At 40.4% G+C, this 16,119-nt stretch overlaps 1 protein-coding gene and 1 long non-coding RNA gene across 3 annotated transcripts; one reads left to right on the forward strand and one right to left on the reverse strand.

Annotated features, from left to right (window-relative positions):
• Positions 1 to 985: 985 nt before the first annotated feature.
• FAM111A (FAM111 trypsin like peptidase A) lies at positions 986 to 8,534 on the reverse strand. Its single transcript, XM_010987018.3, has 3 exons — positions 8,394 to 8,534; positions 5,908 to 6,024; positions 986 to 3,759 (listed from the first exon to the last, which is right to left on the reverse strand). Exons 2-3 carry the CDS (start codon positions 5,983 to 5,985, stop codon positions 1,981 to 1,983), a joined length of 1,857 nt encoding a protein of 618 aa, XP_010985320.3. The 5' UTR covers positions 5,986 to 6,024; positions 8,394 to 8,534; the 3' UTR covers positions 986 to 1,980.
• Positions 7,666 to 10,594, forward strand: LOC135322646 (uncharacterized). Of its 2 annotated transcripts, XR_010383336.1 has the most exons (5): positions 7,666 to 7,841; positions 7,942 to 8,273; positions 8,406 to 8,560; positions 9,379 to 10,005; positions 10,101 to 10,594. It is a non-coding gene; the product is annotated as an uncharacterized LOC135322646 (long non-coding RNA). The 2 variants fall into 2 exon arrangements; XR_010383335.1 differs by having other exon boundaries at positions 7,666 to 8,273.
• Positions 10,595 to 16,119: the final 5,525 nt, after the last annotated feature.

Below are 16,119 nucleotides of genomic sequence, written 5' to 3' on the forward strand. Positions count from 1 at the left end.
GTCACCAGGTAGCTCCCTCAGCATCCGAGCTCCCACTGTGGGCAAGTGAAACTCATGGGGTCATTTGGATCGAGGGCATGGTTTCAATACACCCACACAAAGGAAAGGGAATCACAAGATTTTTTATTTACAGATCCTAGGAACTGGGGTAAGGAGCATCGAGCCAAAGGAAGGGCTGTCCTCCATCCCAAGTCGTGAGTGAGCAGGAGACAGAGAGCATGGTATCAAGCATCTTACATTCTTAAATTGAAATAAAGTTGATTTACAGTGTTGTGCTAGTTTCCTGTGTACAGCAAAGTGATTCAGTTATACATATATTATGTTTATATTCTCTTTCAGATTATTTTCCATTACAAGTTATTATAAGATCTTGAATATAGTTTCCTGTGCTATTCAGTAGGTTCTTGTTGTCTATCTGTTTTATATATGCTAACGTGTGTATGTTAATCCCAAACTCCTAATTTATCCCTCCCCTACCATTTCCCTTTGGTAACCATAGTTTGTTTTCTATGTCTGTGAGTCTAGTCATGGTTCGTAAATAAGCTCATCTGTATCACTTTTTCTAGATTCCACATGTAAGTGATATCATATGATATTTGTCTTTCTCTGTCTGATTTACTTCACTTTATATGATAATCACTAGGTCCATCAATGTTGCTGCAAATGGCATTACTTTATTCTTTTTTATGGCTGAGTAGTATTCTATTGTCTATATATACCACAAATTCTTCATCTGTTCATCTATCAATAGACATGGAAGGTTGTTTCCATGTCTTGCCTATAAATAGTGCTTGTAAATAGTGCTTTTGTGAACACTGGGGTGCATGTTATCTTTTTGACTTAGAATTTTCTCCAGATATATGCCCAGAAGTGGGATAGGCACCTACTACTTTTAAGATGGTTGGGGCAAAGCTTATTAGATCAAAAACTGCCCCTGTACACGGAGGGCAAGAAGAGACCAAAGAAAGAGGCAGAGCACTCCAGATTGATAGGTAGCAGTTTAATAAGCAAGGGAACTTACATATAAGCTTGGCTTGAGAGGTCATAAGATGGGTAGATCTTTGCACCCTCTTGCCAGAATTTTTTTTAATTGAAATATAGTTGATTTACCATATTGTGTTAATTTCAGGTGTACAGCAAAGTGATATGACTATTTTTTAGACTACATTCCAGTATAGGTTATTACAAGATATTGAATAAAATTCCCTGTGCTATACAGTAAATCCTTGTTACTTATCGATTTTATGTATAGCAGTTTGTATCTGTTAATCTCATACTCCTAATATGTCCCTCTCTTCTTCCCTCTCCCCTTTGGGAACCATATTTGCTTTCTATGTCGATGAGTCTGTTTCTGTTTTGTATATAGATTCATTTGTATTATTTTTTAGAGTCCATTTACAAGTGATATCATATAGTATTTCAAAGTCAAGGCTATGTCCTTGGAACAGCTCTCTCTGTGGGAATGGTAGGCAAAGTGTACATTCCAAGGACAGAAGTGCCTCCAACTGCCCGGGTCCAGCTCGAAGGTCAACTGGTGGTTACTTCCCCTTGATTGCCTCCTCCAGCATTCTACTTCCGCTCTTGTGAAGAGCTCTTACAATCTCACACGACCCGCCCACCCTCTTCAGCAACGTGCCCTAAGCAGTCAGCAAGAGGTGTCCCTAGTATGGGGGTGCTATAAAGCTGGGCGGCTATCCAGCAGCACTGGAGGCAGCTACCACAGCAACAATACAGGCATTTGCAAGAGAAAACACAGGGATAATAGTCCAGTTCATCATAGAGTTGTTAAGACTAGTCTCTTCATGTGCTTAGAAAAATGCTTGGTGCATAGGAAGTGGTCGATAACATTAATTATTATTTTTTTTATGAGACTGACCATTGTGGAAGGTAGAAAACTATCATCATTGCTTATGGAATAACAATTCCATAGGTAATTCCCTTAAAGGTGGCAAACTGACTGAATTCTCACTGTTCCTCATCCTAAACACTCACCATTTCTACTTCCTGCAGATTTGTAAATACTTCTTCATACCACTTTGTATGGTTTTCCTTGATATCAGAGAGGATGGATTTCAGAGTAGAGCCGAATTCAATGATGCTAGAAAACTCACCTTGGTAGATATAAGGGAAGCCAGCAGTATGCATGGCCACCAATGAACCATTTGAATCAAAAACAGGGGAGCCAGAAGATCCCAAGTAAAAAGAGGTGTGATAAGTGATCAAGCCAGACTCTCGAATTGTTTCTGGGAAACTTCTTTGAGTGTGCATATGGATATACTGCATGCCAGGACTATAACTCTCTGCTTCCCTAGCCTGAAGACTTTCCTGATACGCCTCTTCACGCTGACCCTGTGGGATCACAGAACAAGCATCAGTAGACTTTGCCTGCCCATCTGGATGGCCAATAATATATATCAACCCACTATGTGGTGCAGGACCAATTCCATTGTATAATCCCACAGGTACTTGTTGTCCATAGGTCTTCAGTTTGAGAACAGCATAATCAAGATTTACATCAGATACCTCAAACCAAGGTTCAACGAAAAAGTAGTTCTCTTCTCTTTCTAGGAACTCCTCATAAACAAATGTCACCTTTACACATTGACCAATGACATGGGCCCACATACTTGGCTCTACTCCCTTCCCCACAATATCACTTATTACATGCCGACAAGTGAAAAGGTACAACCCACTAAAGACAAAGCAAGTGGCACAACCTGTGTTCCCATTGTTGTCCCATGATAGGAACCCAACTGAATTACTGAGATGAGAAAGAAGTTTGTGGACTTTAACCAAAGTAGAGTTTTTGGTCAGTTTCCCAAAGTTTGCTTTATGCAATTTAAATAATTGTTTCCCCTTTCTTATTTGCTTCTCTTTCTCAAAGTTTTCTCTAATTTTATCCCTTTCTCTTTTCAAACTGGGGTACTGGTTGACAATTTCTTCTATCAACCGAGAGGGGTTTATCACCTGTGACTCAGAATTCTGAGCAGCTGCTGCCACGGTAGCCACGGCAGCCACAGTAGCCACGGCAGCCACGGCAGCCACACTTTTCTTCTCAACGCTAAGCTGAAAGAGCTTGCCCTCCAGGTGATCAACCTTCTGTGAGCTTTCTAAAATGCAGTTCAGGTTTTCAATGAGTTTCCAATCATTATTCTCCAGAACGGGAAGAAATCTGCCATCCTCACACAGAGCCTTCTTAATGCTTTCTCCTTTGAAGGCAAAGATGCAGAGTTTGCACCCATCTTTGTGAAGTTGCCCGCACTTGACAATCTTTTTCCTGGGGCCCTTCCCGACTGCGTGAATATAAAACTTGACGCAGTCATCAGTAGACATGTTGTTGTGCTGGCGGAATACCTGCTTCACCTCTTCCTGCTTTGCTTTACATGGACCAAAGGTGATTTCCACGTGGCAGCCTTCAGGAAAACAGCTCAGGGGCATTCCAAGGTTTAAGTATCCTTCAATTCCACTTTTGCCACATACCAGCATTTCTTGGTCTGGATGAGATTCCATTACTTCTCTGACAGCCTTGAGAGTGCTGAGTGCCATGTATAAGCTAGCCTTATTAGTATGCGTGAGCACAACTGGCATTTTTTTGTTTTTCTTGAGGTTTACATTCAAGTGAACATAAATTGTCTTATCTTGGGATACAGTCTGGTCTTTGGGTCCTTCAGCCTGGGCGTTGGCTATATTCTCTGAACTTTTTCTAGAGTCCGTCTTCATTTGAGAAGTACTGGGATTATTCTGCTGCTTTTCATTGACCTAAACACAAATGTTACATACTTTAAAGCTACAAATGCAACCCTAAGTCTCTTGTTTTTCTTTTGAGCATGCCATTCACAAAATTTATCTGTGAAACTCAGAGCCAATCTCAAAAGGCCAGTGAATAGAATTAAATCGGAATTTGAGTTGGGATCCAAAATAAAAGCTGAGTTTCCCATCTCATCAGTCAGACAAGCTCTTAATACTGCTACACTAGTGCATTTTTTTTTTCCTGAGAAATATGAGGAAAGAGAGAATTTTTTTCCAGGTGCATCAAAAACAGAGATGCTGAAAAGTCTGCCAGCTCTCTCATAGTGTTACTTCAAGTCTTGTTTACTATTTTCAGCTATAAAAGTTTTACTTTTTTTGAGCATAGTGATCTGTTCTTAAAGCACCGAACTCAGCAAGAATAAGTAACCATGGTTTATTTTCAGGCATTAAATGTTAGACAAAACCATCATCAGTTATGTAATCATTTGGTCACAATAATATAGTTATTTCTAATAATAAAAACTCTGATTCACTTAGCATCTATCAGGCAAAGAACTCTATTTTCTCTATTATATCAATTAATCCCCAAATTCTATAAAGTGAGGAGGAATAAATATGGCCTCTCTGTCCTTTTGATGGAGAAACTGAGATACAGAAAGTTTTTCTTATTAAGTGCCTTTCCTATGGTCACATAATAACCAATGAATAAATTGAGTATCAGTACTCCAGCATTTTTTCCATTAGACTATATAACCTTTTTTGTAAGTTTTATACTCATGATTCCTATTTTTATAGGGCATTATCTTAAAAATCAGGAGTAGGGGAAGGGAGAGGAATTACAGGGGAGGGTTAATCGAATAGAGAAATTCAATAAAAATTTAAGAGCATCTGCTTCCTATGTCTAAAAGATATGTTTTCCCCAAGTCATATTCATTACAGCACAGGCATCAACAGATACGGGTTCATGTGCCAGCGAGGACACTTGCTACAATGGGAATAACAATGCCAGGATTCTTGTAAGGATTAAGTGTAACATCATGTGTGACAACGCCTAGTACAATGACTGGCACATAGATAGGTTAACTTTTATTTTCCTTCTTCGTAATGGTACTAATATTTTGGATCCCGAAACGCCAAAACAAAAGAGAAAAAGGAACAAAAGGCAGTATAAATGTACTCTGGGCATACATACAGACTCTCAGAGAACCATCCTTTCAGCCTAAGGCTGTCAGAAGTGTCACACACCCCATCGGAACACTGTAATGGATTTCTGACTAGTCAAGAGATTCTCAGGCAGATGTAGACACTTTCAAGAGGGACCAGGGCAATTAGCTTGCTCTGTCATGGAGTAGGGCAGAGGGAAACAGAACTAGGTTGGTTTCGGCTTTTCTAAATACTCACATGTTCTAGTTAGGACTAGACTAAGAGAAAAGTTAAAGGCTTTTAAGTTGCATTTTCAAATGCTTACCATTTCTCAGCCTTCTTGTTGATTAATTCAAGGAGTATTTTAAGACTCATGAAAGGAGATACTGGTTTGATAGGATAACAGTGCCCCATTAGTCGAAAGAGCCCCAACTTAATGTCAGTCAACACTAGTCCAAGTATTCATTCCACTTCTGCCTTAAGCAGCAACTCAGTCCCCCTCTCTCCTCGTAAACAAATTGAGGAGAATAAAACCCTCCCTAACTGCCTGACAAGGTTATGGTAAGAAAAAACATTAAAAAAATTGTTTTATAAACTGTAAAGCGCCATACAAATGTAGGTTGTTATTGTTACTGAATAAATAGATCAACCATGTTTGGGATGGTATATACTTTCATGTCATGAAATAGCATTAATTTTGCTTTTATTCCACAGTTTACTGTAATATGTTATATTTGATTTTTTGGTTGTTGTTTAGAAGGTGTTACAACAGATTTTATCAAAGTCTGCTTTGATACGGCTAAGAGTTTTATTAAAATTCCTCCGTACCATCATCCCACCAAAATAAGAAGAATAAAATGGATGAGACAGACTTTAACTTATTTACTATTCCCTACATAATTTCCCTACAAGAAAAATGGCATAATTTCTTGACAGGAAGGACTGTAAAGCCCAGTGTCAAGGAGGGTTAAGCCTAATACTGGTATCTTCCATAAACAGTATTTACAAACATACCTTAGAAAAGTAGTGCTCAATTTTCTTGCTATTCTTTTCATATGAGTCCTTCTGTGGCCTCTGCTTCTTAGAGCTCATGATGGCTTGAAGATGAACGTCTCTGTATTGGCTGAAACACTAATTTCCAAAAGGTTCACGTTACAGCAGTATCTTCATAGCTACCATTACTCGTACAGAGGATCAGATTAACAGGGACCCCATAGCCTGCCTTTCCCCTTGCCCTCCAGCATCGCTTTCCTCAGAGATGTTAGTATAGCATGTAGACAGTTTATCCACTAATTATAATGATCTGAACCATATAGATCAGTATACTAAATACTTTACAAAAATTACCTCTAATTTCCAGTGCTTGCTTATATACCACGTAGGTATACCTGCATTTTGCAGATGGGCAAAGTATAACTCAGAGAAAACAGGTGACCTGCCCAAGGCCAGGGCTACATGGCAGGGATGCAATTCAAATGCAGGTATATATACCCTACAGATGGATCGTCCAGTTGGAAAATTCAAAAAATGTTTTCTAGATACATTGATGTTAAAATCTGGCCTCCATTTAAGATGGAGATGATACAGGGATGATATAATTATAGGGAAACAGATGGGAAAAGAACTGGGTAGGACCATGAAGACAAAATAAACTTGAAGTGGGAAGACAGTGAGAAACTTTAGTTGCAGCTTTAGTTTTTTGTTTAAAGAGGTACTTCCCCATCTAGCTTTCTTCTGATGGCTCCCCAGAAGAGAATGAACAATGTCAATAAAAGAGTGAAATCTTCAACAGTGATAAATACCACTAGAACGAAAGCCGTGGAGGGTAGCAGCCATCTGTCTTCAGGATCCCAGCATCTAACACAAAGCCTGTCATAGAGCAAGCCCTCCGCAAAGATACGTTCAGTGAATGAATGGTGTGTGCAGATGAGGAATTATGTCCTATTCTAAGTGCTTTTCATAAACCACCTCATATAATTCTTCCAACCCTGGGAGACAGGTATATTATTAGCCCCATTTCACTGATAAGGAATTTGAACACCCAGACAGATTAAACTATCCACTGAAGGTCACAAAGATCCAAAGAGAATATTTTTGATGACTTTTGATTATGAACGTTTTCACATAGAGAAAAAAGAGAATAGTATAATGAGCCTCCATATACTTACCACATATCACTTATTACATGGACAATGTGCTTATTCTGTTTTCCTTTTTTTCTTGTGCAAATTTACATCATCTTTTCATTTTACTACATTATTTTACAGTTAAGAGACATCATGCCATTTTAAGCTTAATTATCACTTTCCACCTCTAAAAATTTTGGACTTTTTCTTATACCATCACAATACTAATTTATTCAGACCAAGATCCAACTGAAGCACATACGTTGTCTTTATTTATTATGTCTTTTGAGTCTCTTCTATTCTAGAAAAATCATTGATTTGTTGAAAACAACAAAGAAGTTGTTTCTAGAATGCTCACCTCCTGGGTTACTTCTGCACATTGTTGTTCAGTTTAAGCTCTAGTTCCCGAATTTCTAGTCAAGTTAGTTACCTAAAGACTATGCTTATTGAGTTCACAATTTGACAATGGGGCAGGAGCCCCGTCTCCGTCATTTCCTGGGAACGAGCTTTCAGGGAACTCACTTTAGCCTGTTTGAGCCTTAGTTTCCTGTTTGTAAAATGAGAAATGATTCTCTCCCCGCTCCCTCCCCCTCCCTCCTCTCCTTTCTCCCCCTCCTCCGTCCCGCCTTTCTTTCTCTCCCTCCTCCCCCTCTCCTCCACCCGCCCGCCGTGCGCTCACCGCGCCGCGCGCCCCTCGCCCTCCGCCAGCGCCCAGCCCAGGTGCAGGCGGCGCGCGCGAGCCCTCGAGCAGCGAAGCCCGCCTCCCAGCTCCGCACACGGCTGGCCACGGAGAGCGCTCCCACTTCGGCTCCGACCGACCAGGCAAGAGGGAGGTGGGGATAAGAGTTGAAAAGCCCGCCTGACTTTTAGGAACTGCCCCGCCCTCTGGCCCTTTGGAGACTTTCGTTTTCATTTCCTCCAGGCTCCCTCCAGCCTACGCCCTTCCACTCCTCCCCACCGCCATCTCTCTGGGTTCTTTTCTTCGGACAACTGGGAAAGCAGGAACCTGGCTGCTGGGGGAACTCCAGAGTGAAATACTCATGCTGCGGTTGTTTCGGACGGTCCCTCCAGCCTGAAACAAAACCTTCTGGACGTCTTCGTCCCCAGGACTGGCTGGAGAAGCCGACTTAGCGCAGCGTACACCTTTTTCCTCTACACAAGTACAACCACAAGTGACAAGGATAGGGACACACTGTAGTGCTGCTGCTAAGGCAGATTTTCACCAAGCATAAGAGCTTTGAAAATTTGCATCAGGTAAGCAAAAGGATTCCTAAAAAGGTTTCTTTACTCCCAGGGGCAAAATAAACTCATCACCTGGGGAGTTTAACAAAGAGAAACTGGAGTTCAACCTAATATAAGATTTACTTCCTCTACCTTTGCGTTCAGAGAGTGCCGGAAGAGAAGGTTGCAGGGACCTCAGAGGCACACAGTGATTCTGGCTTGAAGGTGTTGCTGCAGCAGCAGAAACTGCCTAGGTCTTGCTGGGACCTCCAAAAATGTCAACTGTTGGCTCCCAGAAATATCACCAGAGCAACCTGTTGGTAAGACAAAGCTAAGAGGAATGCTTACAGAGGTCATGGAGAGCAAGAACTTGACAGGATTTTGCTAGTGTCTCAGAGGGGACAGCAAGGTTGAGTTATTTGTTAAGATTCTGAAGTCCGGTTTAAGTTGTGTCTTTAATGTGGGGGATTGGTTAGGGTAAAGGAAGTACTGGGTGACAGTTTAGGATGTGGCTGTAACAGGGCAAGGATGCTCAGGCAAGGGTTCAGGAAGTCTTGGTATGTAAACTGTACTTTGATGTTTTCTTTTGAAGAATGATTGGGTCTTTGAAGAAGTTACTGGAATAAACAGTAAAGATATTTGCAGCTTTTATGTCACTGGGTAAAAGTTTCCTGAAACAGCAAATTAACCTTGATGAAAACAGTGAATAAAATGTAGTTAGCAAGTTATGTGAACCTGCCTGAGAACATAATCAACATTTGCCACTTAGAATATTTTATCTTGGAAAGAAGCTCACCCAGGAAAACACATTTGACATGGTTTGTTATACACAGAATTCAGAGAGAGAGGCTGATCTTAAGACACATTTTTACGAAGTTAAGGTTGGTTTTTACAAGACCCATCAGTTTTTAAAATTACAACGTCTACCCTTGGGCACAGCAAAAGTAATACACGTCCTTTTACTTTACTCTGTTCTTTTTACACGTCCAGGGATAGATCTCAGTTCCCCTTTCGGGAACAACAGTATCCAGGACGATGTTTTTTGTTTTTTGGTTTTTTTCCTTCCCCACCCCCTCTACCCAATCCTTAAGTTTTTTTCGAATTGTGCCTCAGCCACTGAATTTTCCCAAAACTCCAGATAAGCCCCAGGACCAAAGGTGAAACTCACCTAAGACAAGAGTCCGTCCGGAACCGAGCCGTCACCAGTCTGCGCTTGCGGCTTGAGGGAACCTCCAGCAGTCCCGCGCTCCGGGGAAACTGCCGAGGGAACTGCGCATCTGGCCTGAGATCTTGGCGTCCTTCTGCTCTCATTGGATAGCAGCTCTCCTGCCGCAGAAGCCGATTGGCTGCGCTCTAGCCGCGGAGTGGAGGGCGGGAGACGCTGAGTGTGCAAAGACCTTCCCGCCGCTGGTCTTGGACGAGGGAAGAGCGGGATTCGCTGCCAGGCTGCGCGCTGCCCACAGTGCCAGCTTCAGCCCTCCTAGTCTTGAATAAGGGAAAGAGTCCCGGAAGAAGGGTCTCGAGCGCGGGGAAGGGGAGTCGGGGATCTAGGCTTTGAGAGGACGCGGGAGCGGGAGACACCAGAAACGCAGGAGGCGGCGCCGCTGCGGAGGCCTGAGCCCCGCGCGCGCGAGCGCGGGAACCGGTTGCACCAGTCGGAGCGCGCGGGCGGAAACCTGGCTCCCGGGTGCCCAGCAGTCGGGAGGAGGCGTGGAGACACTAGCCCGGCATTCTGCATTGCTCCCGCGCAGAGGAGGCACTGCGGGTGGGTGGGGAGGGAGGGGCTGGGGCGACTCGGGCCCTTCCCAGAGGGGCGGCATTCCCAGCAGCTGGGACTGGCCCTACCACTCTGACACTTAGGAAGAAGCCGCGAATGCAGACCGAGTGAACGACCTCGTCATAAATCGATTCTCCAAACGCAGAAGTTTACAATCCAGATAAAGGAAATATTGTGAACTCCAGGTATGTGCATCTCAAAGCTGACAATCAAAGAACTTGACTGGAAAGGGCTTGCAAAGGCAGCCTGCTGTTTAACGATCTGCATGGAGGGCAGACGTGCAAGTATTCCGTGCTGTGTTTGAGAAGGGCTCGAGGTCTCAACGGTGACAACTTTTATGCAGTTTGACAGAGGAATACATGATGTATATAAAGTGATAGGGTTGAGAAACGTGTTGGTAACTACAATATGTGTGGTAATTTGGGGGAACTGGCCTTAATCTGCACACAATACATCAGAAGTAGTTATTGCTTCCTCTAACATCGGTTCTCTGAGTTTGGATAGCATAAGCTTTAAAAAGGCAGCAACTACCAAAAAAAAAAAAAATTATACGGAAGTTTCAGCACTTACTATCATTCTCAATCTTTATAGAGGTTTCTACATCCCTAAGATTAGTGCATGCAATAATCGCCAATTAGTATTTGGCTGATTCTTTGTTTTTTTTTTTTTTTTTTTTTTTATTCAATGTGGATTCTGAAGCAGCAAACGTTTCAGTGACAAGTAAAAAGTAGTAAGGAACACTAGAGTTGAAACGCTGAACAATCTGAGTTATCCTGTTTTGGAGAGCTATCCTGGTGACTTCCAAACATTGAACAGCATCCTATCATTCTATCTGACTTATTCATATTTGATAGACTTGTGAGATATTTCTTGGAAATTAACAAATGGATCTCAGAAAGCTATGAAGAAGAGTGAAATAATCCTTTTTGGAACAGACACTGGTATTGTGGAAGCCACTGCATGTGGAGTTAGTATGAGTAATAAGACCAAGAATGGCAATAAATACAAGTGGTTAGTCAACTGAGAATATGTTTGTGCAGATGTGAATTATTTCCTGTGGTTTTCCCCTCCCTCCCTTCTTCCTTCTTTCTTCTTCTTCTTTGTTTTTTTTTTTCCTTTTGTATATTTCAATGTATAAACAAAGTAGTGATTTAACAGACAATAGGCTTAACACTTTCTAAGACATGGATGTTAAGAATTCAGCATGCTCATAAATTTTGTTTATTGAAATATTAGTGCCCAAGAAGATAATAAAAAGTTACTGTTACAGTGGGTATAAAATGTGTTCCTTTAACATCTATGCAATCGAACCTACTATGTAGCAAGATATCTTTTTCCCCTAAATCTTTTTATGTAATTTATGTAAATTTGGTAAATTATGTGTTGTCTTACTGGGGAAAGGATATAAAATAAATAATTCTTAAACCTTAAATATATTTGCAATAAAACACATTTTGGCTTCAGGTAATGGAAAATAAACTTTTATTTGGATGAACAATTACTGTCACATTTTCCCCATTATCCTTTTATCTTTCCCATTTTCTTGATTTATATTACTGAAGTTCTTTACCTTAAAAAAACTAAGATTGACACTTCATTTTTGGTAGCAAACTTTGGTTATTGTTTTTTTCTTCAAGTTTCAGACAAAGTGAAGTCTTAATTTCAAAGTTACAAAACATAGCTAGAGAGATCTAAATCAAGAAATTTCACATTCTCAAGACTACAAACCAAACAAGTTGTAAAAAGCTATTTTTGACTATTACATTTATTTAAATTTGACTTTCTTTTGGTTTTGTTTTCTAGAGACCAGAATGCTTATAATTACTATGAAACTCCTATTTTAAAAAAAAGTAGTTTAGGTTCCTTGACAATGCTTCATCAAACAGGCTATTTCAAAATTCTTAGACCAGACCTACAGAGGACAAGGCTTTCTCAAAATTAGCCCCAAAGAGTTATTTTCCTCCACATTTAATATGCAGTCAGAAAATAGTTATTTTGGGGGAAACTTCTTCCTTGATGGGAAAAAATTAATTTTTTCAGGCAAAGTCAAACATAAAACAAATGAGATGAATTTTGATCCACATTCACATATACCACTTTATTTTTTGCCTCTGGCTTTTATGTAGTTAAACAGTTAAGAGCAGAATGGACTTAATACAGTACCATTTTTATAAATAATTCCTGTGTTTATTATTCTGCTATAGAAATTTATCCTATTGTTATGTCAAAGTTTACACTCTTATCTGACTCCTTGGAAAATATGTAAATATAACTCTAATCTGGCTTTTCATAGGTTTATATGACTCTGTGGTCTATAAACATCAATTTTAATCAATCAGTTATATTCTATGGCTAATTTTAAAATGGGAAAAATATCAACAACAATACCCTTGGGTATAATTATTCTTTGATAACTGATCTATTTGTAGAATGTTTACTGCCATTTTTTTTTTTTTACTGCCACTCTTGAATAGAAAACCCTGGCTAGAAGATCTTAATTAGATAACATAGAAGAAATTACATAAAATATGCAAAAGTATAACCTTATCTGTATTTTTTACTGTTATTTATTTATTTATTTATTTTTGGCAAGGCCTTCTTGTAGGAAAAGATTGTATCATACAGGAAGATCCTTGATTTCCATTTTAATTCAGAGTTTATTTTAAAAAGCCATGACTGCTCTGTAAAAACAACAACAATTAAGTAAACAAAAATTCCATGTGCATCCTATACAAGTTTCTTGTTGTTCTCACTCATTCTTAATTCTTGAAAGCACTGTGAATAAATGCCTGTTTGATAAGGCAAAACGTGATCAAGTTCAAAATACAACTGTTCTTGGCACTTAAAATTTTCTTGTTAATTACTTATGCCGTAATTTTTAAAAGGGGAGAGAGATGTGGGATTCTTTGGCAAAGGCCACCTTGGCTGTCTGGCTGCTTTGATTGACAGGCTGATGCTTACGGTCTGTCCATGAAAGAAGTCCAGCGGATGTACAGGCAAATATCATCTCCTGGGGAACTGCTTGGAGCATCACTTATTCTTGGCACATGTATGTGCCTGTTTCACTTAATATTCTCAATAACCCTGTGGGGAAAGTCTGATCGTATCCCTCACTTCACAAATCAGAGGAATAGCAAATAATTGCCCAGAAACATTCTTAGGAAGATTTAAACTCCCATCTAAAACTAAAGGCCAAAGTCTCTTTATTGAAACATGGTTGCTTTTAATATTTCACTGCAAAAAAGGCGCAGTGGCTCACCTCATTCTCCTTTTTTTTTTTTTCAGTCATCCAATCATTTATTAACACATAAACTTGCAGTTACAATTTACAAGGCCCTGTGCTGGATTTTATAAAAGGTGAAATGTTGACAGGAGCCCTGCTCTCAAACAGGGAAGATGGAAAAGGTCCACACATAATATAATTTCCAACACACTTTCATTTGTTTAGAACACATGTTGATTCCTGCTTTGTACGAGAGATTGTGCTGGAAATTGGGGATACAGAGTTGGATGAATATGATGCTCACATTCATGGACCCAGAGCAGTTTAATACAATGTAGATTCTAAGCAGAGTGCTTTTCTAGGACACATTTCATAACCTATTCAATACATTAAAATGCACATACATTCCACATTAAATATACATGTTTGCTGTTAAAAGTTTGGTGGGTGGGGTTATAACTCAGTGATAAGTGCATGCTTAGCATGCACAAAGTCCTAGGTTCAATCCCCAGTACCTCCAATAACAAATAAATAAAAAAAAAAAAATAAAATCTTTTAAAAAAGTCTTCTAGATTAAAAAGAAAGTTTCGTAGAGCTTTGTGAAATTTTGCCTTTGAAAACATTTGTTTTGATTTCCTGGGGATTTGGAGAACCCTAATTCTATTTTTCGTATCTATTTTGGAATGTCCTCAGAGAACTGGATGTTGAGTGTGGGAAATTGTCCTCGAGTCTCCACCCTTCTTTTGCCCCGTGACTTTGCAGTTCCTCCTCACCTGATTAAAATCAGGCTGGACCACAGGACTTGCTTTGGGCAGCAAAATGTACATAGAACCAAAACGTTCTGGGCTTGGACCTAGGAGCCACTGTGTCTTTCTGTTTGCCTCTCTTGGGCTTTGGCCCTAGCCAGGAAAAGGGCATGCTCCTGCTGGTGAGACAGGAAGGAAGGAGTGAGGGCACAATCACTGAAGGAATGCCACAGTGATAGAACCAAGATGGCAGAAGATTTGACTTCCAGTAGACCTTGAGCCTCATTATACACTCATTGTAATACACTAGTATACTAAATGGCACTCCCACAGGTGCCATGAGGGTTCCTAAGATGACCATAAAAGGTCAAAAAGTGGGCGGTGGCCCAATTTCTGGGAATCCCTACCCCTTCCCCAAAGTAGCTGGAATAATCCTCCCACTTGTTAGCCTATGAAGTTACCGAGCCCATAAAAATGAACAACCCTGCACCTCTTGGTCATCGCTCTCTTTGGCCTTTCGAGATGGCCTGCCTTCTGCCAATGGAGTGTTTATCTACTGCTTTGCCTTCTGAGTGAGATGGATGGCACTCTGCTACAGAGTGTGTATTTCCCTGAATAAACCTTCAACTGATTGAACAAGGCCCACCCACACCAGGGAGGGCAATTTGCTTTACTTAGTCTACTGATTGAGATGTTAACCTTACCCAAAACCAGCCTCACAGAAACACCTAGAATAATGTTTGACCAAATATCCAGTCACCTTGTGGCTCCATCAAGTTGACAAAAAACATGAACTGTCACACTGGCTCACACACATTTACTCTGATCTGAGGGTGATTTGCAGAATATGTGAGAAAGTGTTTTATGCAGAAAGAATTTTTAGAGTTTGCTAAACTCTGCCGTCAAAAACCAGAGAATACTTGTGGGAGTGGATATTAAAGGTTCTTAATAAAAAGAGGTGGAAAATGATTTTGACTTAGTTCTTTAAAGTGGTACACTTGGCAAAGAGTCTGCCTTCAGCATTCAGTTATAGGAAGCCAGTGAGACATACGCTAAGTTTCAAGGTGCTAATGCAAACAAGGATCAGATACTGGCCCCCCGGAAAGGATCAGATGAAAGAGGAAGCCCCAGCACCTCTTGGCCCCTCCTGGGAAGTATTCCCAGGCAAAAAGCCGAACTGAATATAATCAACCTTCTAGACCTAACCCCAGTTTACAGGAAATACAAGGTCAACAACGACACATTAAGTGACACCATAGGGATGAAACAGCAAAGTCCAGAACGTAGACTGTTCTACAGGACACGTATGACCCACTTTCTTCAAAAAATAAGTGTCTGGAAAAAATAGGGCGCTCATACACATTGAAAGTGACTTGAGACTCACACAACCAAATACATTGTGGAGACTGGATTCTGATTTGTACGATCCAGGTGTGAAACAAAAATTAACAACAAATTATAGAGAAGTCAGGGAAAGATATATCCTGACTGAAATTATCATTAAATTTTTGCAAGCATGCTGACAGTGGTGTAGTTATATTTTATATATATATATTTAAAAAAACTGCTTCGCTTTTTGACTGGGTAGTAGTTACTTGAATATATGTTAATCAGAATTTACAGACCTATACACCAAGAAGGATGTATTTCACTGTACCTAAATCCTAATTTAATATAACTAGACATTAAAAAGAGAAGGAAATTGCCACAGGAAACAATGGACAGAAAAGAACACCTTGAAGGACCAAATCTATGGCTTTGAGGGCCAATCAAGGCAGTTTGAACTCCAATGAGCTGTAACCAAGAGTTCAACTTGAGTTAACCATAAATTGTCCTCCCTGCCAGAATAGGACACCCCAGCAATTCCTGCAGAACAGGATTTGATCATTGCTGTGGGATTGTAACTGCTGTATTTTCCACTCTCCCCTTTTCCGACTGAAAATGTGTTATTGGATTTTGGCCATACGCCACTATGGTATATTGGGTGTGTGAATAAGGTGGGGGGGGGAATGGGCAGATATGACTCTGGATCATGAAGAGCTGCATTCAGATGTGATGCAGAGAAGTGCGTGTTACCCAGAAATCCCGGACTATCTTGGGAGTGGGTAGGTGTGCTTCATATGCGGAAAGAAA

Source organism: Camelus dromedarius, chromosome 12, assembly GCF_036321535.1.
Source record: "Camelus dromedarius isolate mCamDro1 chromosome 12, mCamDro1.pat, whole genome shotgun sequence".
NCBI classification, from domain to species: domain Eukaryota; kingdom Metazoa; phylum Chordata; class Mammalia; order Artiodactyla; family Camelidae; genus Camelus; species Camelus dromedarius.